The 25,578-nt window shown below is 43.6% G+C and overlaps 1 protein-coding gene across 22 annotated transcripts in view; it reads left to right on the top strand.

The window, feature by feature from the left end:
- FRYL (FRY like transcription coactivator) overlaps positions 1-25,578 on the top strand; it is a 387,434-nt gene that overhangs the window by 193,771 nt on the left and 168,085 nt on the right. For all 22 annotated transcript variants that reach the window (XM_073583507.1, XM_073583505.1, XM_073583498.1 and 19 more), the window contains 7 exons: positions 2,111-2,164; positions 16,338-16,477; positions 16,810-16,906; positions 17,023-17,102; positions 19,228-19,308; positions 19,499-19,667; positions 24,162-24,254. In XM_073583507.1, coding sequence (XP_073439608.1) covers positions 2,111-2,164; positions 16,338-16,477; positions 16,810-16,906; positions 17,023-17,102; positions 19,228-19,308; positions 19,499-19,667; positions 24,162-24,254 — 714 coding nt within the window. The remainder of the gene's footprint in view (positions 1-2,110; positions 2,165-16,337; positions 16,478-16,809; positions 16,907-17,022; positions 17,103-19,227; positions 19,309-19,498; positions 19,668-24,161; positions 24,255-25,578) is intronic.

The raw sequence follows: 25,578 nt of genomic DNA, 5'->3' as shown, positions 1-25,578 counted from the left end.
ATCCATTATACCACTTTCCAGAATATCAGTGTCGCCATTCTTGAGTTAGTAACTCATGCTGGCCCCGAGGTTTCCCTTCTGCTTGGCGTCCATGCTTCTCTCACCGATGTTTCCTTTCCATTTAATGCCTCCAGTATCTGGACTAGTCCCTTGTCCTTAGCGTTACTCTGCAGTTTGTTGTTAGCGGGGGCCATGTCATGTGGGGCAGAAGGATATGGTTATCCCGTATGATCATACTCAGTTAAGTATGTGGTCTTCGAGGATTTGCTACTTATATTTATAGGGGAAAAATAAGTGTCAACTTTGTTTCTTGCCTTACAGAAGTGACATGCCGAAACTATTCCACTAACATCATCCACCTTTGTGTTTTAAGTAAATTTAATAAGCTCTTCCCATCATTCACTGTGATTTATAGAAACATGATAGTGCGTTCTCTGGCTTGGCGTTATGGGAAATAAGGCAACAAAATGGCCCATGTGGTATTAAAACACATACTCTCCTGCAAATCCGCAGTTACTTAATACAGCTGCCCATGTAGCATCGGGGAGGACATTTTTCAACTGCAGCAGCAGTCATGTGCCTACCAAGGCAGATAAGAGAGCTTGGGTGGCACGTAACTGCTGCAGCCAATCAGTTGCTGCTAGTTGGTTGCAGTGGTGGTCACATGTAAACAAATGAAGCAGATAGCCTTGTTGGTTTTTTGACGCCACTATTGGCCTTTTTTTTTTAAATAATATTTAGACAACCCCTTAGTAGCCTGTATTATAAATCGAGAGTTTTTCAGAATTTATTCTAAAATGGAACTTGCCGAGTTATTATGGCTCGTTTATAAATAGAGCCTGAAGCAAAGATTGCCTTACTTAGAAATAATAGCTATATTCTGGTTAGAGTATTATTACAGACGACTCGTTTCCTTCACTTCTTCCCTAGAAATCTCACCATTCATACTAATTAAAGGGGTTGTCCCATAAATTAATATACAAATACTTCATTGGATCGTGCAGGACATCCGTTTTTTTATTGTACTCTTTTCTGACAAATGTCCCTATGTGTAGTTTCTGCTGCTGTGTTCACACCTGTGTTCCAATGCATACGCCAAATGCAGCCATAGACCCTCGTTCACCCGGTAAAGTGATGTCCATCAGTGTACTTTCCTTTACAGTGATCCATCTCAAAAATACTTTTAGCTTGATATACTTTCTTCTACAATGTTCCTTTGTTTTCTGTTGTAAGTCATGAATCATGTAAGTCATGCTACTGGATCGCTCCATGATGGTGTAAGTTGTGGCATGCTCCCTACTAGGGTTGGGGAAGGAGATTGCAGAACCCTTTATTCAGGGGCCACGTCAGTAGACCACAGCCACCAGACCAGAATCCTGCGAGACTCCTTGACTTTAGAGATGTGGGCTTTTTTATTGTGTTTACAAGGGGGTGTGTCTTAAAGAACTCTGTTATGTGTATTTGGTCTGCTCTGCATTATTACCCTGGAAGCCACACCCTTTTGGCAAAGACTACATTTAAACGCACATAATAAAAAGGCTCATATCTCTGAAACTACAATGGATTTTAGACAAAAAATACTCTGGGGAGAAGTGAGTGTAAAATAAGAACAAAACTGGCCACCTTTCACCTGGTGACCGGTCCTCTTAAGACCAGGTCATTATGATTAAAATTGTCTTTGAACGTCTGATACAGTAAAAATCATAATTGAAAGGGGTATTTCCATCTCCAAGATCATATCCCAACATGTAGTAGGTGTAATAATAATATTAGCAAATACCTCCAGTTAATTAGAAATGTAGTATAGTTCTTCTGATTCGCTGTATCGCTTACCCCATGTGCAGGGCATTGTAGTAGTTTAGGTTTCTATAGATCTTGGAGATGCTATCACCCCTTAAAATGTGTCTCCTCTAACGTAGAATTATGGGCGACCGTAGCGTGCATTATTTTACCATGAATAAGTGGATGTGACCCTGTCCCGCCAGCTCTGCTCTGCCATGAGGCTGCTTTCTTGTGACAAGGGGATAATTCAGATAACTGAGCATTGGTGCTTTCCGATCCCCCCCCATTCACGCTACAAGCTAATACCTGCGTATGTTTCTCTTCACAGGAGAAGCTGTTGTCAAGGTCTCTTCAGAGAGGTGAAGATCTTCAGTTTGACCAGGTGAGGTCCAGAGAAGGGTTGTATGGCCTAGAGGTGTTCCTCAAAGGGAACGTTGCTGTAAGGTTGACCATGTGAACAGGGCTGTGGAGTCTGTAAACTGAACCTCCGACTCCTCACTTTCCATGACTCTGCCTCCACAGCCCTGCATGTGAAACCTACATTTGTGTCTTGCTTTCGATCTACTTTGCATTTTTGTGTCCAGACTTTTCATCTAACAACCAGATGTGAGATCTGCCATTTCCAGCCTGTAAGAGCTTTTATATCTTATGCAGTGCCAGATAAATCCAGAAGATTTATCAATTATCGTGGGGAACATATTCTATCTTGTTGAGAGAACCAATATATGAAAAGCAATGTGTCATCAGAAAATCACTTATTGTTTGAATCAGGTCTTCTTGTTAAAGAATAGTCGTCATTATAATTTCTAGTTCATAAACCAATAGTACACGTGGAAATAAGCGGCTTTGCCACCGGTTGTAAGAGAAATCCGCTTCTTTCTCCTCTCCTCTGATTCCTCTATGCCCAGGTAAAATCTGTATTCAGTGAAGACCGATTGTTACAATACCGAGAGAGAACATGATCAGTAGCCGCGGCCATCTCCTGCCTCACAAATGGAACAATGTCTATCCTGAATACAGATTTTACCTGGGAACTGAGGACTGTGAGAATGAATTGGTCCTGGGGTAAAAAGTTACAAATCTCTCTGTAACACTGATTACAAAGCTTATTTTCACGCATGCTACTGATTTCTCAAAAATAAAAAATCAAATGACAGTCTATTCTATAAATCTGTAAATCTGACTTCACATTATTGTGGGTTTTTTTTTTTTTTAAAGAATTAAATTGTTTCCACTGGCTATCAAGCCTAAAGCCCCCGTCACACACAGCGATCTCACCAGCGATCTCGCTGTGTGTGACAATGATCAGCGACCGGCCCCCCCGCCGGGTATTGCTGATCGTTGTGGAAAGCCCTGGACTTTTTTTTGATCGCTGGTCTCCAACTGGCCAGCACGCATCGCTGCATGTGGCAGGCGGGAGACCAGCGAGCTGGAGCTTGTAACCAAGGTTAAAAGCGGGTTTCTAAACGCCGCACGGCGCTTAGAAGCCCTCTGTGTACCTTAGTTACCAGTGCGCTGATGCAGGGAGCTGGTAACCAAGGTAAACAGTGGGTTTCTAAGCGCGGCACTAGAAACCCGATGTTAACCTTGGTTACCAGCGCGCTGGTATCTTAAGGTACACAACGATGCCCGCGCTCATCGTCGCTGGTGCTGATCGCTGGTGAAGCTGCCTGTTTGACAGCTCTCCAGCGATCATGTAGCGACACACCAGCGATCCTGACAAGTTGATATCGTTGTCGAGATTGCTGGTGTGACGGGGCCCTAAGACTAGACTCATACTTCCTGTTCCATACATAAAGCTTTCCATCAGTCTCATCACAGGCAGGATTACAATGACAGATAACACTTCCATACTCAGTAGACATCACAGGGATATGTAAGTAGATCAGAACATGTCTAGATAATGCTCCTGTTGAGGTCAGTGAGTTAGTCAGTGTATTGCTGCCTATGTCCATGTGGCCAATGTGAAATTACAGTTTATTTTTTTAATACAGCTGGTTTTATGCAAATGAAATATATTCCAACAGTTTCAAAAATACATTTAACATAACCTATTCTTTAAATCTCATTGATGAAACGCTCCCATTAAGAAGATTAATCATTATGTACAGTGTGAGCAGAAAGTAAACATGCTGCGTTGTTTTTCAGTTAATATAGCGGTCTCATGAAAGGAAACCCAGTATATAACGCTATAGGAAATACTTTGGCGCCATTTGTAGTCGTCATTGGACAGATACATTTTTTGAAGCAGTTCTTTTTCACTGTTGTTATATCGGACGCTAGTGTGAAATGAGTCTCCTGGTCAAACCATAAAATGGCCATTTATTAAATCTTTTTTTCATTACTTGTACAGAAATGAGCTCGAATTAGGAGTTGGTGACAAGTAGCGGTTTTGCAGGGTTGATGTCCAGCCGACGTGTTCTCCGTGGAGCCATCCTTCCGCTCCTCTTACATGCGGGGCTGCAGACACGTGCCTTGTGTCCATTAATAAAGTCTGCAGGAGCCAATAATTGTTAGGCCAGGAATGCCATTACTTTCCTTTTTTCCACAATGTAGCTTGCGTTTTATCAATTAACCTCGGCGTCCAGGCTGCGGGATTTATTTGGTGTGGCTTTGTGAGCTGTGACTTTGCCAAGCTGAGCTCGCGGTAATGAGGAGGATCATTGTTGGCCGGCCACTTAGTGCTGGCTCGGTTTGTTAACGGTTTCCCCTAAACATTTCTACATTTGGAGTGCCAATAAAACGTGTTTAGACTAGTGCCAGCATCTTCTAGTAAATATATATATATAATAACCCCAGTCCTCTGTGTAATGAGGCAGGGAAGCAGTAATGTGTATGGCGGCCCCGAGCCGGGAATGCATCACTCAGCAGTCGGCCTTTACGCTTCTCTGCTCCTAAATACAAATCAAAGAAGAATGTGGGGAAGAACATGACGTCCCTGCAGCTGCCCGGACATCGGGCTTCACTTTCCTCTGCTAGTCATCCGTTTAATGCTGTGTAATGTTCTGTTCTTCACAACAAGTCTCAATCTCAAGGTAGTATCACATGTTAAAAGGGAAGTCTGTTTGGAGAAGTCCGCGTGGGACCTTTATGGACCATTAAGTCGGATCAGCAGTGGAAATTAAGTTAGGTTTTATAATGCATCTTTAAAGGGGTTGTTTAGTTTAATACCTTTTTTTTTTTTTTTTTTTTTTAAATATATATCCTGTTGGGGAGCGCAGATGTGGGGGCTCCTTAGTTTATGATCCTCATCTCATAGCCTAAGTGGTGAGATGTCACTAAGAACGTGACTTGCCTTGGAGGACCTGTGGGGGCTCCTTAGTTTATGATCCTCATCTCATAGCCTAAGTGGTGAGATGTCACTAAGAACGTGACTTGCCTTGGAGGACCTGTGGGGGCTCCTTAGTTTATGATCCTCAGCTCGTAGCCTAAGTGGTGAGCAGTCACTAAGAACTTGACTTGCCCTGGAGGACCTGTGGGGGCTCCTCCGTTTATGATCCTCCTCTCGTAGCCTAAGTGGTGAGCAGTCACTAAGAACATGACTTGCCTTGGAGGACCTTTGTGGGCTCCTCAGTTTATGATCCTCCTCTCGTAGCCTAAGTGGTACTAAGAATGTGACTTGCCTTGGAGGACCTGTCCAAGGTGACATTGCAGGAAAAATTAATACTTATTGCAAGATTTCCCCTCAGAAAACCATTGTGAGGACCCAACAAAGGGGGGACACTTTGTGATTTGCTTAACCCTTTACTGCATTAACGCTCCTGCAATCTATCAAAAGCAAGTCAGGTCTCCGGCTGTGAAAGACACCTGGGCAGAAGACAGAAGCCGCTTTTCACTGCTTCTGTCTTCTCTTTTGCCGGCCATGTGGCACTCAGTCAGTGTAAATGAAAGCATTGGCACTGTCAAGGTTTTTATTAGACCCTGAGATTTATGTTATTGCGGGAGTCTACCGGGAATAGCAGAGCTGCTGGATCTTATCGTAGCCATTGTAGCTCTATAATGTGACGTGTGGTAGAGCAAGGGAATGGTTTTTCTTATAGCTAAAGCTCTTGTGGATGCTCCAGTTTCAGTAAAAAAAGTGAGCAATAAGAAAAAAATTATCTATGTATATGACGTGCTCAGCATAAATGAGTACACCCTTTTTTTTTTTTAAAATGAAAAGTATGATTTTAATCAATCTTGCTGAAAATAAGAACAATTTCCAGAATTTTGATTTTAACCCCTTACTATGAAAGTAAGGTTAATAATAATATACCTTTCATTACAAAATCTTCAAATTAACTCAAACAAGTTGATGCAAAAAATTAACACACCCAACATTAAAAACTACTACATCCAGTATTGTGTATAACCTCCATGATCTTTTAAGGATAGCACCAAGTCTTCTAGGCAGAGAATGAACAAGTTGGTGACATATTGCAACATGTATCATCTTCCATTCTTCAAGAACGACCTCTTTTAGAGCCTGAATGGAGAGGGATGACAACTTGTCTCTTCAGAATTCCCCATAAGTGTTTGATTGGGCTCAGATCAGGAGACGCTTGGCCACTTTATCAATTTCACCCTGTTCTTATTCAAAATTGCAACAGATGGGTGTTTTGGGTTATTGTCATGTTGGAAAAGTGCTCGTCTATCAAGGACACGAAGTGATAGGAGAATCCTCTCTTTCAATATGGACCAGTACATTTGTGAATTCATAATACCATCAATGAAATGTAGCTCCTAACACCACCAGCCCCAATAAGGACACTGCCACCACCATGTTTCACTGTAGGCGCCATCCATTTTTCTATAAATACATGAAATATGGCCTGCATGACTGCTACATGCAGTTGTGGCCAAAAGTATTGACACCCCTGCAATTCTGTCAGATAATACTCAAATTGGATATAATTCCACACCAAACATAAAAAAGAGGGTGGACAAAAGTATTGGCACTGTTCGAAAAATCATGTGATGCTTCTCTAATTTGTGTAATTAACAGCACCTGTAACTTACCTGTGGCACCTAACAGGTGTTGGCAATAACTAAATCACCCTTGCAGCCAGTTGACATGGATTAAAGTTGACTCAACCTCTGTCCTGTGTCCTTGTGTGTACCACATTGAGCATGGAGAAAAGAAAGAAGACCAAAGAACTGTCTGAGGACTTGAGAAACCAAATTGTGAGGAAGCATGAGCAATCTCAAGGCTACAAGTCCATCTCCAAAGACCTGAATGTTCCTGTGTCTACCGTGCGCAGTGTCATCAAGAAGTTTAAAGCCCATGGCACTGTGGCTAACCTCCCTAGATGTGGACGGAAAAGAAAAATTGACAAGAGATTTCAACGCAAGATTGTGCGGATGTTGGATAAAGAACCTCGACTTACATCCAAACCAGTTCAAGCTGCCCTGCAGTCCGAGGGTACAACAGTGTCAACCCGTACTATCCGTCGGCGTCTGAATGAAAAGGGACTGTATGGTAGGAGACCCAGGAAGACCCCACTTCTTACCCCGAGACATAAAAAAGCCAGGCTGGAGTTTGCCAAAACTTACCTGAAAAAGCCTAAAACGTTTTGGAAGAATGTTCTATGGTCAGATGAGACAAAAGTAGAGCTTTTTGGGCAAAGGCATCAACATAAAGTTTACAGGAGAAAAAAAGAGGCATTCAAAGAAAAGAACACGGTCCCTATAGTCAAACATGGCGGAGGTTCCCTGATGTTTTGGGGTTGCTTTGCTGCCTCTGGCACTGGACTGCTTGACCGTGTGCATGGCATTATGAAGTCTGAAGACTACCAACAAATTTTGCAGCATAATGTAGGGCCCAGTGTGAGAAAGCTGGGTCTCCCTCAGAGGTCATAGGTCTTCCAGCAGGACAATGACCCAAAACACACTTCAAAAAGCACTAGAAAATGGTTTGAGAGAAAGCACTGGAGACTTCTAAGGTGGCCAGCAATGAGTCCAGACCTGTATCCCATAGAACACCTGTGGAGAGATCTAAAAATGGCAGTTTGGAGAAGGCACCCTTCTAATATCGGGGACCTGGAGCAGTTTGCCAAAGAAGAATGGTCTAAAATTCCAGCAGAGCATTGTAAGAAACTCAGTGATGGTTACCGGAAGCGGTTGGTCACAGTTATTTTGGCTAAAGGTTGTGCAACCAAGGCTGAGGGTGCCAATACTTTTGTCTGGCCCATTTTTGTAGTTTTGTGTGAAATGATCAATGTTTTGCTTTTTGCTTCATTCTCTCTTGTGTTTTTTCATTTAAGACAAATTAAATGGAAGATAATACCAAAGAATTTGTGATTGCAATCATTTTCAGGAAGAAACTGGAGTATTATCTGACAGAATTGCAGGGATGTCAATACTTTTGGCCACAACTGTAGAATATACTTATTAAAAATTAAGGTACTTGGCGCATAAATTGGCCTGTGTTTGCTTACATCTTGGTGCTTAGTGTCCTGCTGTAATCTTTTGTTTGTATATAATGCAGTCCTTGCAGCTTGCACCTGTTCACACTGACAGGTGCCAGTCAGTTTTTTGTTGTTTTTTTTGTACAATAGGAACACATTTTGTATTTGATTCCCAAGTTTTCTGGGGTTTTTTTTTTTACACTGATGGATTTGCATTAAATTAAACAAGATGGCACACAATGTTTGATGAATTTGGCGCATATTCAAACATGATCTTTTGTTTTTTCTGCACTTCAGTAAGATGTCACTTCTTTAGACTTCCAACTGTGCAAAAAAGAAAAAAAGAAAAAGCTTTTGTATTCCACAATGGTTCTGGAGAACCATTGCACAAAATCTGAAGTCTCATATGCTTTATCGCCGAAAACATCAGGATAAGGAGAACGACAACAACATTGTCAAGCAAACGCAGAAAATGATGACTGAGGCAATTAGAGTAAAAATAGCCTAAAATAGAAATCCCTAAAATTCAACTCTCTCAAAACAAGACACAAATAGATTGAATCTGACTACACAGGAAAATAATTATTATTCAATACCAGAACGACTCGTTCAAAAGTCATCTTCTTCTTCTGCATGCGTCAATAAATTGTTCGATACATTGCTCTGAATGAGGCTGGTGTGTTTACTGTGAAAATCCATGTTGGAATGACTGCATAATCCTATATCTGGCTGGGCGCGTACAAAGCTACTTTACATGCAGGATTGGAAAACTTTCAAACAGTATTATACAGACCTTCTGACGTGGATTTTTACAGTTTATACACCGGTCACATCAGGTCTCAGAGAGCTATTTACAGTGTTAATAACAAATAATCACCCAGGATGTCAAACATAAAGTGGCCATGAAATGAAACGTGCAGAAGAACAGTGCACCGCATGACTGTGAAAACCTTCTTCCATAGGGATCTAACAATAAACCCTCAGGGACATTAAAAAGCTGTGTTTTGGTGTACTGTGTCCCTAGGAGTGTTTGGTGGGGCACCCACCAGAGCTTCCGATGTAACAGCAGCAATTTTCACTTAAAATCAAACAGCACTGAAAGCCTCTCCCACCAAGTTCCTATAGGAATAAAGACTCATGTGACAGCTCTGTGATTTACATGGGAACTGGACTTTAAGCAAACATTGCATAACAGCCGATTATAAGAAAATGAGGAATCTTATCAGAGAAATCTGCTTTCTCAACTTATGAGCCACTTCTCACCCACAGACCCTTCCTGTCATTTCCTGAAACTTATCAAAAGAAGGTGGGTGATCAGTCAGGAAATGGGCAGAGAGAGACAAAAATTGTGCTAAGCTTTCCAGCAAGCCTTTTACCTCCCCCCGAGCATGACTTACATCCACACAGCTCCACACGACTATGTAATGTCCTCTGTACCTCTGCTGCTTCCATGTGTGTGCTAACTAAGGAATGAAGAGCAGGACTCTCTCCCTGTGTACTGTGCTGTGTAAGGCCTCATACAGATGTCCGTGTTGCACATATGCATTGTATCCATTTTCTTTCTTTTCACGGATACAACTCGGATCCATTATAATCTACACTACTATAATCTACCGTATGTCTCTTTTCAAAACACACACAGACATGCCTTTTTTTTTTACCGGTATCATGGATAAAAAGGGCCAATACATGCTATGGGTCTGTGATGAACCCGTAGAGCACACGGATGGCATCAGTGTGTGATCCTTTGCTGTCCGTGTCTGACATTGCAAAGTACAGGAGAAGCTTTTTCATTTATTTCTTTATCTATCTGAAAAACACTTAAGGCCTCTTTCACACTTCAGTTTTTTGTGTCAGTTAAAATCCGCCAAAAAGGCGGACAAGCGGATCCGTTCTTAACTGATGTGAACGGATGGCACAGGATCCGTTTTGTGACGGATCCGCAGAAAGAAGAATTTTAAAGGAACCGCTGGCCGAGAGAGAGAGAGATTTTTTTTTTTCTTTTCTTCCTCCGCCAGAAAGGATTTCAGGGTTAATTTTCTCCCTGAGTTCCTTTCTCTGGGCATGCGCAATGGAAAATGCGGATCCAACACCAAAAAAAACATTGCAAGGTCCGTCCAGGCATGCCGGCGGACGAAAATGTTTTAGCGGATCCTCACAAAAACGGATCCAGTGGATGGCCATCCGTCAAGTTCCGCCAGTAATGCAACTCAATGGGGAAAAAAACGGATCCGCAAAAAAAGGCGTATCCGTTTTTTTCAAAACCTGGCGGATTTTGACTGATGGTCAGAAACGGAAGTGTGAAAGAGGCCTAAGACACTGATGGTAAAAACAGACACACGGATGCAGTATGGTGATAACACATTTTTTTTTACATATGTGTTGAAACGTGTGAATGAGGCCTTAGAGAGATCATAGCAGCTAGTTATAGAGAGCGCCTGCAGAGGGAAAAACTGGTGAAAATGCAGGAGACAAGGCATGTAATGGACAGAAAAACGTGCTTTAAAAGCCAATAGGGCCTGAGCCGCGCTAGAGACTAGTCGGCAGGCCAGACCCCGCAGCTTCTCCCTTGTCGCTGCCCTGGATTGATACGTCTTTGCCTACGTCTTCTGATGGGGAGAGATTTGCCAATCCAGGACAGCGACAAGCTCCCTGGGACCCATCTGTCCAACTGGCTGTAGTGGTGCTCGGTCCCCATTGGCTTTTACCGTATGCTTCTCTCTGAAATGCCGCAGTGTTTGAGTCACACACAAATCCTTTATCCAGTGCCGGATGCATGCTGCTTGTAGATCAGCTGTCAGGTTCTATATAAGCCCCTCCATACACCTTAGGGGTACTTCACACTAAGCGAGATCGCTGATGCATCACCGATTTTTGTGACGCACCAGCTATCTCTCTGTGTGTGGCACGCATCAGCGACCAAATCCCCCCCTCCCCCCGCCGGGTATCGCTGATCGTGCAGGAATGTCCTGGGCCATTTTTTGATCGTTGGTCTCCCGCTGGCCAGCACACATAGCTGCGTGTGGCAGCAGGAGACCAACGATCAGCGAGCTCCCAGCGCTGTAAGGCTGTAAGCTGGTATCCAGGGTAAACAGAGTGTAACTAAGCGCGCGCATCACTTAGTTACCCGCTGTGTACCCTGGATACCAGCGTGCTCGCGCTGGGAGCTGGTATCCAAGGTAAACAGCGGGTAACTAAGCGCCGCGCGCACTTAGACACTCTGTTTACCCTGGATACCAGCGTCCTCGCTGGTCCTGATCGCTGGTGAGTCTGCCTGTTTGAGAGCTCACCAGCAATCATGTAGTGACGCACCAGCGATCCTGACCAGGTCGTATCGTTGTCGCGATCGCTGGTGCGTCGTTTAGTGTAATGGGATCCTTACATTATTTGGCCAGCATCTGTCTGCGTGGAGCGCTCTTGTGTTCTCTGAGAGAGCCGCTGTCAGACATCTCTGGCGGTGGCTTATCTCAGGGAGAACAAAAGTAATGGCAGTCCAAAATTTGACATGCCAGATTCTTAACTCTCCAACAATCCTTTGTGTCTGAGGGCTGTTATCCAAATCCGTCGATATCTGCGACTTCGGTCGATGTTAAGCTGGAGTCACACATAGCGACTTACCAGCGATACCGACACCGATATCAAGGTGTCAGGATCGCTGGTAAGTCGCTATGTGATCGCTGGTGAGCTGTCACACAGACAGCTTCACCAGCGATCAGCACAGCGATGCCGAGCGCCCGGCATCGCTGGCCATCGCTGTAAAAAATAGAATCAAAATAAAAAATATAGTTATACTCACCATCCGACGTCACGCGCAGCCATCCTCTCTCCACGCTCTGGTCCCAGTGATCCTTTGCGAGAATGACCGCGAGACGTCACGGTCTCGCGGGAGCGCGAAGTCTCGCGGTCATTCGTGCAAAGGATCACTGGGACCGGAGCGTGGAGAGAGGATGGCTGTGCGGGACGTCGGATGGTGAGAATAACTAATTTTTATTTTGATTCTATTTTTTACAGCTGATCGCTGGTCTCCGGCCTGTCACACACAGCGATGCGTGCTGGCCAGCGGGAGACCAGCGACCAAAAATATGTCCAGAGGTTTCTTCCTGCGATCAGCGATACCGGCAGGGGGGCCGCTCGCTGATCGCTGTCACACACACACTGCGATCTCGCTGGTGAGATCGCTGTTACGTCACAAAAGTTGTGACTCAGCAGCGATCTCGCTAGCGAGATCTCTGTGTGTGACTCCCGCTTTAGTCTAAAGTTTCTGGGAGAGGGATGGGTTAGGCTATAAATATAAGAACAGTCAGAATGATGCTCTCTTCATTGGGAAATTCACATTTTAGAGAGTATTTTGTATCAGTAAGCCAAAACATAAAGTTAAAATAGTATTTATATTGCATGAGGAAGACTGAAAAGAAGAAAAAAAACAATGATTAAATTTACTTTCGGTTAAACCTGCATAATATTGGCTTTTTTTCCAATCTGTATCCTTTGTGCAACTTAAAATGGTGTTAATGTAAAATGGTCGGGCGACAAAAAAAAGTATATGCGTGTGGTAATGCGAAACCTTTTTTTTTTTTTTTTTAATTTCTCTATGAAAGATACACTTTTTGTGCAACAACAGTAAAGTCTAAAATAAAAGAATGCTTATTTGGTATTGGCATAAATATTATAACCCTTAGAATAAAAGATAAATCTGCAACAAGATCTACTAAGTGAATGTTAAATATTAGCATGTATACTTAGTGATAAACTCTTACCACTTGATAAAGTCAGTGTATCTACTAAATAATGATTTGCCAGCCGCAAATAATAACTTTATGTACAAAAGTCTATAATGGAGTCGGAGGCTCCCTGAATGTGGCCAGCTGTTGGTATCTGTAGATACTATTTCACTCTTATGGCATCGGGTAGGCCATGATCTTACTGACAGATACTATTAATGGACAGAACCACGTGGCGGGATATTTGTCTTTTGCCTTTGGACATGGCCACCATGCATCACGAGCTGTCTGCAACTTGCAGCATTGCAGCCCTGCAGTCTTGGGTTAAAATCCCACTAGGACAACATCTGCAAGGAGTTTGTATGTTCTCCCCATGTTTGGTGGGTTTCCTCAGGGTACTCCGGTTTCCTCCCACACTATAAGAAAAAAAAATGGGAATCTAGATTGTTAGCCCCCAATGGAATCAGTGCTGATTAATGTCTGTTAAGTGCTGTGGAATAAATGGCGACATATACATTGGGGAAAATAAGTATTTGATACACTGCCGATTTTGCAAGTTTTCCCACCTACAAAGAATGGAGAGGTGTGTAATTTTTATTGTAGGCACACTTTAACTGTGAGAGACAGAATCTTTATAAAAGAAATCCAGAAAATCACACTGTATGATTTTTACTTAACTACTTTGCATTTTATTGCATGAAATAAGTATTTGATACAATAGAAAAACAGAACTTAATATTTGGTACAGAAAGCTTTCTTTGCAATTACAGAGGTCAGACGTTTCCTGTAGTTCTTGACCAAGTTTGCTCACAATTAGAGTTGAGCGACTTTTGGTTTCAGATGAAACTCGTCCGACTAGGGCAAAAAAAAGTCGGAGTTTCGTCCGAAACCTGACCCCAATGCAAGTCAATGGGGAATAAAAGTCTTTTTTTTTTTTTTGCCCTAGTCGGACGAGTTTCATCTGAAACAAATTTTGTTTCATGAAACCCGATCCGACCAAAGTCGCTCAACTCTACTCACAATGCAGCAGGGATTTTGGCCCCCTCCTCCAGATCTTCTCCAGATCTTTCAGGTTTCGGGGCTGTCGCTGGGCAATATTGAGTTTCAGCTCCCTCCAAAGATTTTCTATTGGGTTCAGGTCTGGAGACTGGCTAGGTCACTCCACGACCTTGAAATGCTTCTTACAGAGCCACTACTTGGTTGCTCTTGCTGTGTGTTTCACGTTATTGTCATGCTGGAAAACGGAAGGGGAAGGAGGTTGTTGGCCAAAAACTTGTGATACATGAGCTCATTCATCCTCCCTTCTATACAGTGCTTTCCCCTTTGCAGAAAAGCACTCCTAAAGTATGATGTTTCCCCCACCATTGTTCACAGTTGGGACGATGTTCTTGGGGTTGAACTCATCCTTTTCCTTCCTCTAAACACTGAGTGGAGTTTATACCAAAAAGTTCTATTTTGGTCTCATCTGACCACATGACCTTCTCCCGTGCCTCCTATGGATCATCCAGATGATCATTGGTGAACTTCAAACAAGCCTGGTCATGTGCTGGCGTGACCAGGGGGACCTTGTCTGCCATGCAGGGTTTTAATTCATGACATTGTAGTGTGCTACTAACGGTAATGTTTGAGACTGTGGTCCCAGCTCTCTTCAGGTCATTGACCAGGTCCTCCCGTGTAGTTCTGGGCTGATTCCTGACCTTACTCAGAATCATCCTTACCCCACGAGGCGAGATCTTGCATGGAGACCCAGACTGAGGAAGATTGACCGTCATCTTGTGTTTCTTCCATCTTCTAATAATTGTGCCAACAGTTGTTGCCTTCTCACCAAGCTGCTTGTCTATTGTCCTGTAGCCCATCCCAGCCTTGTGCAGGTCTACAATTTTGTCACTGGTGTCTTTAGACAGCTCTTTGGTCTTGGCCAATGTGGAGAGGTTGGAGTGTGATTGAGTGTGTGGACAGGTGTCTTTTACATAGGTAACGAGTTCAGACAGGAGCAATTAATACAGGTAATGAGTGCAGAGTAGGAGGGCTTCATAAAGAAAAGCTAATAGGTCTGAGAGAGTCAGAAATCTTGCTGGTTGGTAGGTGATCAAATACTTTTTAATGCAAAAAAAATGCAGTTTAATTATTAAAAAATCGTACAATGTCATTATCTGTTGTTTTTTTTATTAGATTCTGTTTCTCACAGGTAAAATGTACCTACGATAAAAATTACAGACCTTTCCATTCTTTGTAGGTGGGAAAACTTGCAAAATTGGCAGTGTATCAAATACTTATTTTCCCCACTATAAGTGAGTAAAATAAATAAAGAGGAGAGTAAAGGAAGCCATTACCAAACTGCTCTGGCAGCGGATTTTCTCACGAATTTTAGAAGGGATTGGAAGTCAAACTGCCTGATCCTCATCTCCACTGATACCATGTCAGCAAGAGTGCGAAGACCCCTGTGCTAGAGATGAGCACATTTACAGGACCCTGGTCCAGTTGCTACATGTGTGGCCTTTGGATGGGAGCCTTGTGTTGACTGCCTCCTAGCAGCTGTAATCCCTGGTACACCTTCTGATTTGTGGGCTCAGTGCAGGGTCATCGTGGGGCGTATTGCACACATGTCACATCGGACGTGGTCATTAGCACAGACACCAGAAGACTCCAGCATGGTAGGATCTGGTTGGCAAGTCTCCTGTCTGGAGGTCACAGACGTGGTTTTGAAACAATTCGCTCATCTCCACCCTGTGTGTATTAGGCCGGTTTCACATTTGCGTTTAGGGCCGCAGCGTCGGCCTGCGCACGGCCGCCGCTATGCCCCGCCCCCTGCCACGCCTCCTCCGGTAGCTCCGCCTCCGGGCACATTACGCTGCATGCGTCATGCATCCCCTGTCTTTATCACTGAGGACGCAGGCCGTGCGCAGTATGCGTTTGGCGGCGCCTGCGTCCTTTTGACGGTGCGCCTAGCGCAGCCAAGTTGCAACAGGTTGCGTTTGGCGCTGGTCGGCGCACCGTCAAAAGGACGCAGGCGCCGCCAAAACGCATACTGTGCGCGGTCTGCGTCCTCAGTGATAAAGATAGGGGACGCAAGCAGCATCATGCGCCCGGAGGCGGAGCTACCGGAGGAGGCGCGGTGGGGGCGGGGCTTAGCGGCGGCCCTAAACGCAAATGTGAAACTGGCCTTAGAATATCAGCCAGTTTGAACACGTTGTTCTCTGTTGGGTGTTCCTCCTTATCTTCTGTCTCTAGCTTCTTACCAGCCTAGATGATACTGTAAAAATTTTGAGAAACTTGGGTGCATCCTCTTTAAGGATTCCTTTACCCCAAATCTTGGGTGGTTAGTAATGAATGTATCACAGTAGGACTCAATTTTTGTGGGAATATGTTACAAATTTATTCCTTTTGTTTTGCTTTTTTAATTTGAAGTGAGAATAAAAGCGTAGTAACCTGTGATCTGTCTCTACAGGTGATAAGCTGCATGAGCTCTGTAGCAGAGCACTGTCTCCCCTCACTACTCCGCACCTTGTTTGACTGGTATAAACGCCAAAATGGAGCTGAAGATGAATCCTATGAGTACAGGCCTCGCTCTAGCACAAAGTCCAAAGGGTAATTCATTTATTATATTTATTTAATAAAATATCTAACCTATTCTGTTCAGTTTTAGAAAGCGTCATCTCAAGCCTTTCTTTAAGATCCCCCTCAAATGCAGAACCACTGTAATAGCGAATGGTCACCATGTTGTGCTCCATTGGTGGAGGCTTGACCTTAGTCTTTTCCCAGCAAAGTTCCCCTTTTTCCAGGATGGAACCTGGGGCAATCAGCTAATCTTAATGGCAGACACAATTTGAATAGGGTGACCAGTCTCATTAGAGACCACCACCCCTTTAACCTTGATTACATATCCGTTTGGAATATGACATGTAATCTTTGTATTACAGAGATGAACAGCAGCGAGAAAGAGACTACTTACTTGAAAGAAGAGACCTGGCTGTCGACTTCATTTTCTGTTTAGTTTTGGTCGAGGTCCTCAAACAGGTAAGCCCCCCGGTCTTGTGTATGTTATGTTACGTGGTAGCTATAATACAGATGAGAGGACGCCGTATGGATACATGACGGTTTATTGCTAGTAACGCTGTGATCTTGCCCTGCAGATTCCTGTTCACCCCGTTCCGGACCCCCTAATACAGGAAGTTCTCAACTTGGCTTTTAAGCACTTTAAACATAAAGAAGGGTAAGTCCACAAATCGATTGATTTCAGTCGCTAAGCCAATCTCTTTTCTTTTCCAGCATATCTTTGGCTTAGCTATTGAAATGAACCAGTCAGCCAGCCCCCTTCATTTCTATCACTGGTGACTAGAGATGAGCGTACCTGAATTTAAAAGTTCGGCGCTCGTACCACTAAACATCGAACACGGACTTCTTCCGGGAGTCTATTGCAATGTTCAGAGAGAATTTTACAGCTCAAAAGTTCTGTTCCCCATTGCTTTCAACGGGGTTCAGGTACAATTCTAGTACCCAAACCAAACTTTGGTATAAAGGTCAGGTCGTGTACCAGAACCCGAACTTCCACGGGTCCGCTCATCCCCACTGCTGACACAGGATGCTCACTAAACTCTTGGCTTCAGATAAGGACATGTCTGCTCACAGCTGAACAAGTGTTAATCTTTGGTAACCATTACACCTGTACTATCGTTTCCTGTACTACCCGCCTCTAAACATATGTTCTCACGTTATAGGAAAGAAAACCTCCTTTGTTTCCCCTTATCTTATTTACTCGTATAACTGGATTTCACTGAAGAAATCTGCTCTTATCTGTTTGTGGACACAAAGCTCTTGAGGACGTGTATATTCATTATTGTAGTGAGGGCTGTACAGTCATTTATGGTGGGTTTTCATATAAGGGTCCCGTTACACTAAACGACGCACCAGCGATCCCCACAATGATACGACCTGGTCAGGATCGCTGGTGCGTCACTACATGATCACTGGTGAGCTGTCAAACAGGCAGACTCACCAGCGATCAGGACCAGCGGGGACGCTGGTATCCAGGGTAAATAGTGGGTAACTAAGCACGCGCGTCGCTTAGTTACCCGCTATTTACCCTGGATACCAGCTCCCAGCGTTTGCTTACAGCTCTGGGAGCTCGCTGATCGTTGGTCTCCCGCTGCCACACGGAGCGATGCGTGCTGGCCAGCGGGAGACCAACAATCAAAAAATGGCCCAGGACATTCCTGCACGATGAACGATACCCGGCGGGGGGCCGGTCGCTGATACGTGTCACACACAGCGAGATCGCTGGCGCGTCACAAAATCTGTGACGCATCAGCGATCTCGCTAGCGATCTCGCTTAAGTGTGAAGTACCCCTAAGACCTGCAAAGTCCATGTGTGCTAATGAAAAACTTGGAGGGGTAAAGCAATCTTATTACTCCAAGATGGAATAGGGCAGTCAGAACATAACCTGTCCCTTCTGTCGAGGCATCCTGAGGACCATCATGTAGTCCAGCTATCCTCCCATAGAATAGTTATCTGGGATGACATTCGTCACGTTGTCTCTGGTGGTCTCGGGTGTTGTCTTCTTCTGTGCTGGTAATATTCAGAGTTCATTGACTGGTGGTCTATGGATTTGGCTGTGGATTTTACATTTAAGCATTGCATACGGTGAACTTCCTTAGTTTCACCACACACGAATGAGCCCGTGCAAGTGTAAAAATCTTTTGTGTCCTTTAACTTTTGAGTAGATTTATTTCGCTACATGCAGATGAAGATCTGAAAATCCAGAACGATGCCTTAAGGATTTCATCATTGGTGTCCAAAAGGCAATAAACCACCTATGTGTTTGGCAAAACTTTCCCCCACACTATATTATCAGGTCGAACTGCTATGCTACACTTAGTAGCGGCCTTTGCAGTTTGTATCTGTACATCAGATATATTCTGATATTAGTGCCACTTCTGTCATGCATCATACTGAGGAAGGGCCATCAGCACATTCAAAAAATTGAAGCTACTACTTCTCGATTTACAGTGGAGGACATGGTCATGAAAAATGACATTACTGGAGTTTGTTTCAAGCAGTATTAATGTCTTGTAAAGGGATATTGCGAAGCTATGACCTGATTTTGGGATTGGTGGAGGTCTGACCTCTGGAGTGCCCTAAAGATGCTGAGAATGATCACTGCTCTAGTTTTATGCTGCATTCCCTTTACTTGCATACCCTTACAGGATAAAAAATGCCGCTGTTATGTTTATTTTTCATATATTCTCCCCTCCAAGCAATCAAATTAGGACTTGAGCAAATATTGGCAGAGCACTGAGCTGTGTTTCTTTACTAATCCTTTCTGTATGTTTCTGTGTAGGTATTCAGGAACCAACACTGGGAACGTGCACGTTATTGCAGATTTATATGCAGAAGTCATTGGCGTCCTTGCACAGTCCAAGTAAGGATTCTTAACCTTTTTATGGCATGTCAAGAGAGTTTGTTTGGCTGAGTTTTATGCCATCTCTAGGGGGTCGTAAATGGCCGTGGATGCCCTGCGTTCACACTGCAGGGGGAATAGAGAATATCCGGCGGCATGGCGGTGTATTAGGATTAAGTGGAGCTCCTTCTGCTTTCTTTTCATCATTTAGATTTCAGGCTGTGAGGAAGAAGTTTGTCACAGAATTAAAAGAACTGCGGCAGAAGGAACAAAGCCCACATGTGGTGCAAAGCATCATCAGCCTGATCATGGGGATGAAATTCTTCCGTGTCAAAATGTATCCGGTAGAGGATTTTGAAGCCTCTTTTCAGTTTATGCAGGTATATAGTACATAGGTTTTATGTAAAGTGCATCATATTAATACTGGTAAAAGGAAACTTTCATATGGAATCTTTTATTTTAGATAGAAATTTATCCTATAAGGGCACAATAGCTATAATTATAGATGTCCACATAGCTACTGTAGTTTTTTTGAACTAGAACACACATTTTTTAACAAGAAAAAAAGTGTTAGGCTGGGTTCACACGTAGCGGAACTCCCGTGGATGTTGCTGCGAGAATTCCATTCCGCATTTTAAATTCCCACGATTTTCCCGCTGAAAAACTAGCGATTTGCAAGCGTAATTAGCTTGCAGAATGCTAGCGTTTTCCAAGTGATCTGTAGCATCGCTTGGAAAACTGATTTGACAGGTTGGTCACACTCGTCAAACATAGTGTTTGACAAGTGTGACCAACTTTTACTATTGAAGCTGCCTATGTGGCATCAGTAGTAAAAGATCTAATGTTAAAATAATAAAAAAAAAATCGGGTTATATTCACCTTCCAACGTCACGCGCAGCGTCTCCAGGCCTCCGCAATTCTCCGACAGGTCCCGTTCCCGGTGATGCATTGCGGCAATGACCTTTGACGTCGCGGTGTCGCGAGACCGCTACAGTATCGCGAGACAGCGACGTCAGCAAAGGTCATTATCGCAATGCATTACTGGGAACGGGACCTGCCGCGTGTATCGCTGAAGCCTGGGGACGCTGCGCGGGACATCGTAAGGTGAATATAACCCAATTTTTTTATTTTAATTCTATTTTTTACAGGGTTATGGTACCCACAGCCCGGAGGATAGTCTCCTCTCCTCCGGACCTTGGGTACCATCCGCAAATGTTCTGCTTACTTTTCGCATGGTGGGCACAGCCACATGCAGAAAGTAAGCAGAACAATGCATCCCTATGTGGGCAGAATTGCAGCGATTCCGCAAAATAATGAGCATGCTGCGTATTTTTCCGCTATGCGATTCTGCCGCTGGAAAACCTGCAGCATTAGCAAAGCATTGCGGAATCCCATAGAATTGCATGGGATGCTGTTTTTTTTGTTTTCGCAGCAAAATCGAGCGTTAAAAACTGCCGCGAAAACACAAAAAAACCGCGACGTGTGAACGCAGCCTTAAAGTGTGAGCGTCTTCATCACAGGATGCTGCCTTCGGAATAGGAGAGAGCTGCTGTCTTTCCTTTGGTCTAATCGATTGTGATGCGGTGCAGAGCAGGAGAAGAAGCTGCAGGACCTTCTGCACGTAATTCCAGGACCTTTCAGGTCATGTAACTTGAAAAGTGCTTTAGTTAATCAAGTGGAAGGTCCTGCAAATGCACTGTTGCTGCAGCCTCCATACAGGTCCCGATCAGGAATGCAGGATGTGGTAATGTATAGTGTATGTCTATGTAGTGTGCATGTAGCAGAGCTGTGTATGTTTATATGGGTATGTAGCAGAGCTGAGCGGTGTATGTCTATATGGGCATGTAGAAAAGCTGTGTATGTATGGGCATGCAGCAGAGCTATGTATGTATATGTGAATGCAGCAGAGCCGTGAATGTATATATGCATGCAGCAGAGCTGTATATGTGTGCATAGCAGACCTGTGTGTGTATGCATATGTGCACACAGCAGAGCTGTGTGTGTGTGTGTGTATATTTGCGTGCAGCAGAGCTGTGGGTGTATGTGTGTGCAGCAGAGCTGTGTATGCGGGCATACAGCTGAGCTGTATGTATGTGTGCTTACAACAGAGCTGTGTGTGCGTGTGTGTATATATGTGTGTATGTGTATATATACACCAAATGTAAATTTTTGGTGAAGAATCAACAACAAGTGGGACACGATTGTGACGTTGAACGAAATTTATTGCTTATTTTAAATTTTTGTGGAAAGTCAAAAACTGAAAAGTGGGGTGTGCTATATTATTCGGCCCCTTTACTTTCTGTGCAGCATACTCATTCCAGAAGTTCATTGTGGCTCTCTGAATGATCCAATGTTGTTCTAAATGACTAATGATGATAAATATAATCCACCTGTGTGTAATCAAGTCTCCGTATAAATACACCTGCTCTGTGATAGTCCCAGGGTTTTGTTTGAAGCACAGAAAGCATCGTGAAGACCAAGGATACAACAGGCAGGTCCGTGATACTGTTGTGGAGAAGTTTAAAGCTGGATTTGGATACAAAATGATTTCCAATATAACCATCCCAAGGAGCACTGTGCAAGCGATCATATTGAAATAGACGGGGCCGAATAATATTGCATGCCCCACTTTTCAGTTTTTGAATTTCCACAAAAATTTAAAATAACCAATAAATTTCGTTCAACTTCACAATTGTGTTCCACTTGTTGTTGATTCTTCACCAAAAATATACATTTGGTATCTTTATGTTTGAAGCATGATATGTGGGAAAAGGTTGAAAAGTTCCAGGGAGCCGAATACTTTCGCAACGCACTGTATATATGTGTATACAGCAGAGCTGTGTGTATGTATATGGGCTTACAGCAGAAGCAGAGCTGTGTTGTGTGTAAATTCACACTGTAGAGAGACTCTTAAAATAGATTGTTTGCCTCCCTGTTATACCCTAGCACAATAAAATTAGTAATAAATGACCTCTCCACTTAACGCCAGCAGTGAAGTTTTAACTAATCGAAAAAATGTTTTTCCTATTTTCTGCTGTCTAATTCTGGGGTGCGTCTGTTATGCGGGGCTTAGGTCAAAGGAGGCGGACAAACCCGGGCCCCTGCGGAGTCCCTCAAACTAGGGAAAACCCTGTCTGACCCTCAACCCAGGGTTTTTGCTAAAGGTGCAAATGCCTGAGCCTCCAGCCTCTCCTTATCTCCTGCTCAGCCCTAAGCTGAACCCTCCACCCTCCACCCAGTGAGTTGTAAAACCACCAAAGCCCACACAGTAATGACAGACAGGGAGAACTCAAACCACACCGCGCCGCATACACACAGGACAATACCGTAATGTGAACAGGGCAAAACAAAGCACAAATATAGGAAGGCGAAAAAGTAACAACGGATCATACGACACCAGATATGAATTTCTCTCTCCAACACCTCCTCTCCAGACCGGAACCACTTGGCACAAAACACAAGCTATAATCGGCGACGCCCACAGGCCAGCACGACTATTTAAAGACCGTGGGCGTGACCAAACATCCCACCTGATTTCCAGCTAGATTAACCCCAGATAACCTGAGTAAAATCAAGCCGGCGCCACTGAGGCTATAGTGGACGGAGATGGAACTACCGCTGCCTGCCGGACGCTGTGGTGTGAACAGCGTCCGACATGACAGCGTCTTATAGAAAAATACAGTAATTGCTGAGTGGTCTAAAAGTGACAAACTTATTTAAAAAAGCTCTGCCATGTATATTTTCTAAATGTGTGTGTGTATATGCATGTAATGTAGTGTCAGTGTATGAATATTCTCACCTGCAGCCGCTCTCTCCGGGATCCAGTGCCGGTCTTCTCCTCTTCAGTGACCTCACTGCTCTGCAGACTCACCGAGTAACACTGCGCTCTGCGTGACCCAGAAGAGGCTTCTACAATCCAAGCCTATGAAGCGTCAGAACCCGGCTTTGTGGACTGATCTAGTAACAGAGACTTCCTGCTCACACACAGAGCATAAAGTGAGCCGGGAAGTTGGAATTATGGTGACGTCGCTGAGAAGTAGAGAAGACCTCTACTGTATCCCGGAGAGAGCTGCAGTAGGAGAGTATATTAATACGCTCTCATTAGATACACTCATTTGTGCCACTTGGATTAAAGGGGATGTCCAGTCTTTAACCTAGAAGTCTGCAGTCACTTTGTGACTCCTCACTTTGTGCACGCTGCGTGCTGTGAGGACTCTTTGGCGCTGGTAGCTGTGGGCACGTGACTGCAAGTATGTCCCAGCCTTACTCCATACCTGGGTCTTGAGCAAGGCCGGTAATGGTCTAGTTGGGATGTGTCCAGAAAGCTGCATATCGCATACTTGATCACACGAGAGAATCCTCACAGCTCGCAGTGCGCGCAAAGTGAGGATTCACAAGTCTGCAGTTTCATAATGACTGCAAACTTGTAGCCTAAGAGCGGACCAGTCCTGTAAAGTCAGCTGGACCCTCCCAAGTTTCTCATTATTGATTTCTACCTAGTGAAGAAACATGACCGCTCTAAGATTTATCCCGGCCTTAAAGCTGGCCATACACGTTAGATATCTCTGTTTGTTCTCCCGACTCCCCCATACACGAGTGCTTGGCTGGGCCAAACGGTCAGATGATTTCTGCTGGCAGAAAAGTTAGTCGCTTCCAGACTTCCCGGAAAACAAAAAAAGGACCAGCCTTTTCAATGGACCGATCCTTCTCCGAGGCATATGTGGGCGGCCGGTCACACCTAGGTTGTGGTACATGATGATGTTTGCGCTAAGTAAATGTGTGTTGTTGTTTTTTTTATTTAAATGGTAATAAAGATGAATATTTATACACATAGATGGCCCATGTAATGACTGATCTTTTTTGTGCTTGGACAGGAATGCGCACAGTACTTCTTGGAAGTGAAAGACAAGGACATAAAACATGCACTTGCCGGTCTGTTTGTAGAAATTCTCATCCCTGTGGCTGCTGTAAGTAAATCTTGTATTATGCAACGTAAATTATGTTCTTTCCCTGATGCTATACAGCTCCAACATATACTGCAGCGCAGTCCAACGCCCGTTCTTAGGAAACTGTACATTTATCAATGTGTGGCAAGAAACCAGAAAGCCGAGAGTAAACCATGCAAACACCAGGACATTCCATAGAATGCAGACTCGGCCCAACACTAAACATATCATTACTGGTAGATATGATTGCAGTGTTGCTATTAAGTCCACTACAATTTCTGTATACCTTGGAGATCCCTGGTATCTTATCACACCATGTTTAGTAGCAAGGATGATACAGCATGTAAACTCGCATGCTCTTTGCAAACCCTCCCTTACATGTACTTTAATCTGCAGTGCTTGAGTGTTAGCGCACATTATTTGCTGTCATGGGTATTGGCCCAAAAAGAATTACATTGTCCTGTATGGGTGTGGGTGAAGTCTTGAAGTTCCTGACTCACTCCACAACAATGGAAAGAACATATCTCCCTCATACATGTGCTGCTACGTCTCCAAAGTTCGTTACTAAATCCTGCAAGTAAAGTTTCATTGATTTAGCATTACTTTCTTTGGAAAGCTAATGCACACGGATATGGCTTTGTTACATGTCTACTTGTAATATTTATTTGGAGAAATATAAGAAGACTACCTGTCTGTGTAATATGTAGGTGGAATACTGATTTAATACTTCACTTGCTATAAGGGTGATACATTCTGCCAAAATAATAAGCAATTACCTTAGAGCCATGTCTGTTCTTTGTGGGTAATGGTTCTGTAAGACATGTACACAAAAGCAATAGTGCTGCGCTTTCAAGATCTGTTTCGGATATAATAATCTCATCCCTACCTAGGAGAAGCTGGCATTTTCCACTTAAAATCATTGTATGAAGAGTTTTGATTCTGGAGTGGAAACTTCAAAATCAAGATCTTAATATTTATCTCTCTCTCGATCCCGCTGTATATATTTATATGTTCCTATATGCAGGCATTGCCTAAATTTTCTGGCACCCTTGAAATTGTTCCAGAAAATGAAGTATTTCACCCAGAAAATGTTTGCAATCAAAAAGGTTTTGTTATACACATATTAATTCCATTGTGTCTATTGTAACAACAGAAAAAAAATACTAAACTCCAAAAATGTGTCTGACAAAATTGTTGGCATTTTTTGAAAAAATCAAGTAAACAACTTTGCTTCAAGCATGTGATGCTAATTCAAACTCACCTGTGGCAAGTAACAGGTGTGGGCAATATGAACATCACACCTGAAATCAGATAAAAAGGGGAGACGTTGACTCACTCTGCATTG

The sequence above is a fragment of the Dendrobates tinctorius genome, unplaced genomic scaffold, assembly GCF_039654945.1.
Source record: "Dendrobates tinctorius isolate UK_male_01 unplaced genomic scaffold, ASM3965494v1 ptg000079l, whole genome shotgun sequence".
NCBI lineage: Eukaryota > Metazoa > Chordata > Amphibia > Anura > Dendrobatidae > Dendrobates > Dendrobates tinctorius.
Note: the sequence above shows the minus strand (reverse complement) of the source record. Positions and strands in the feature narration are given on the sequence as shown.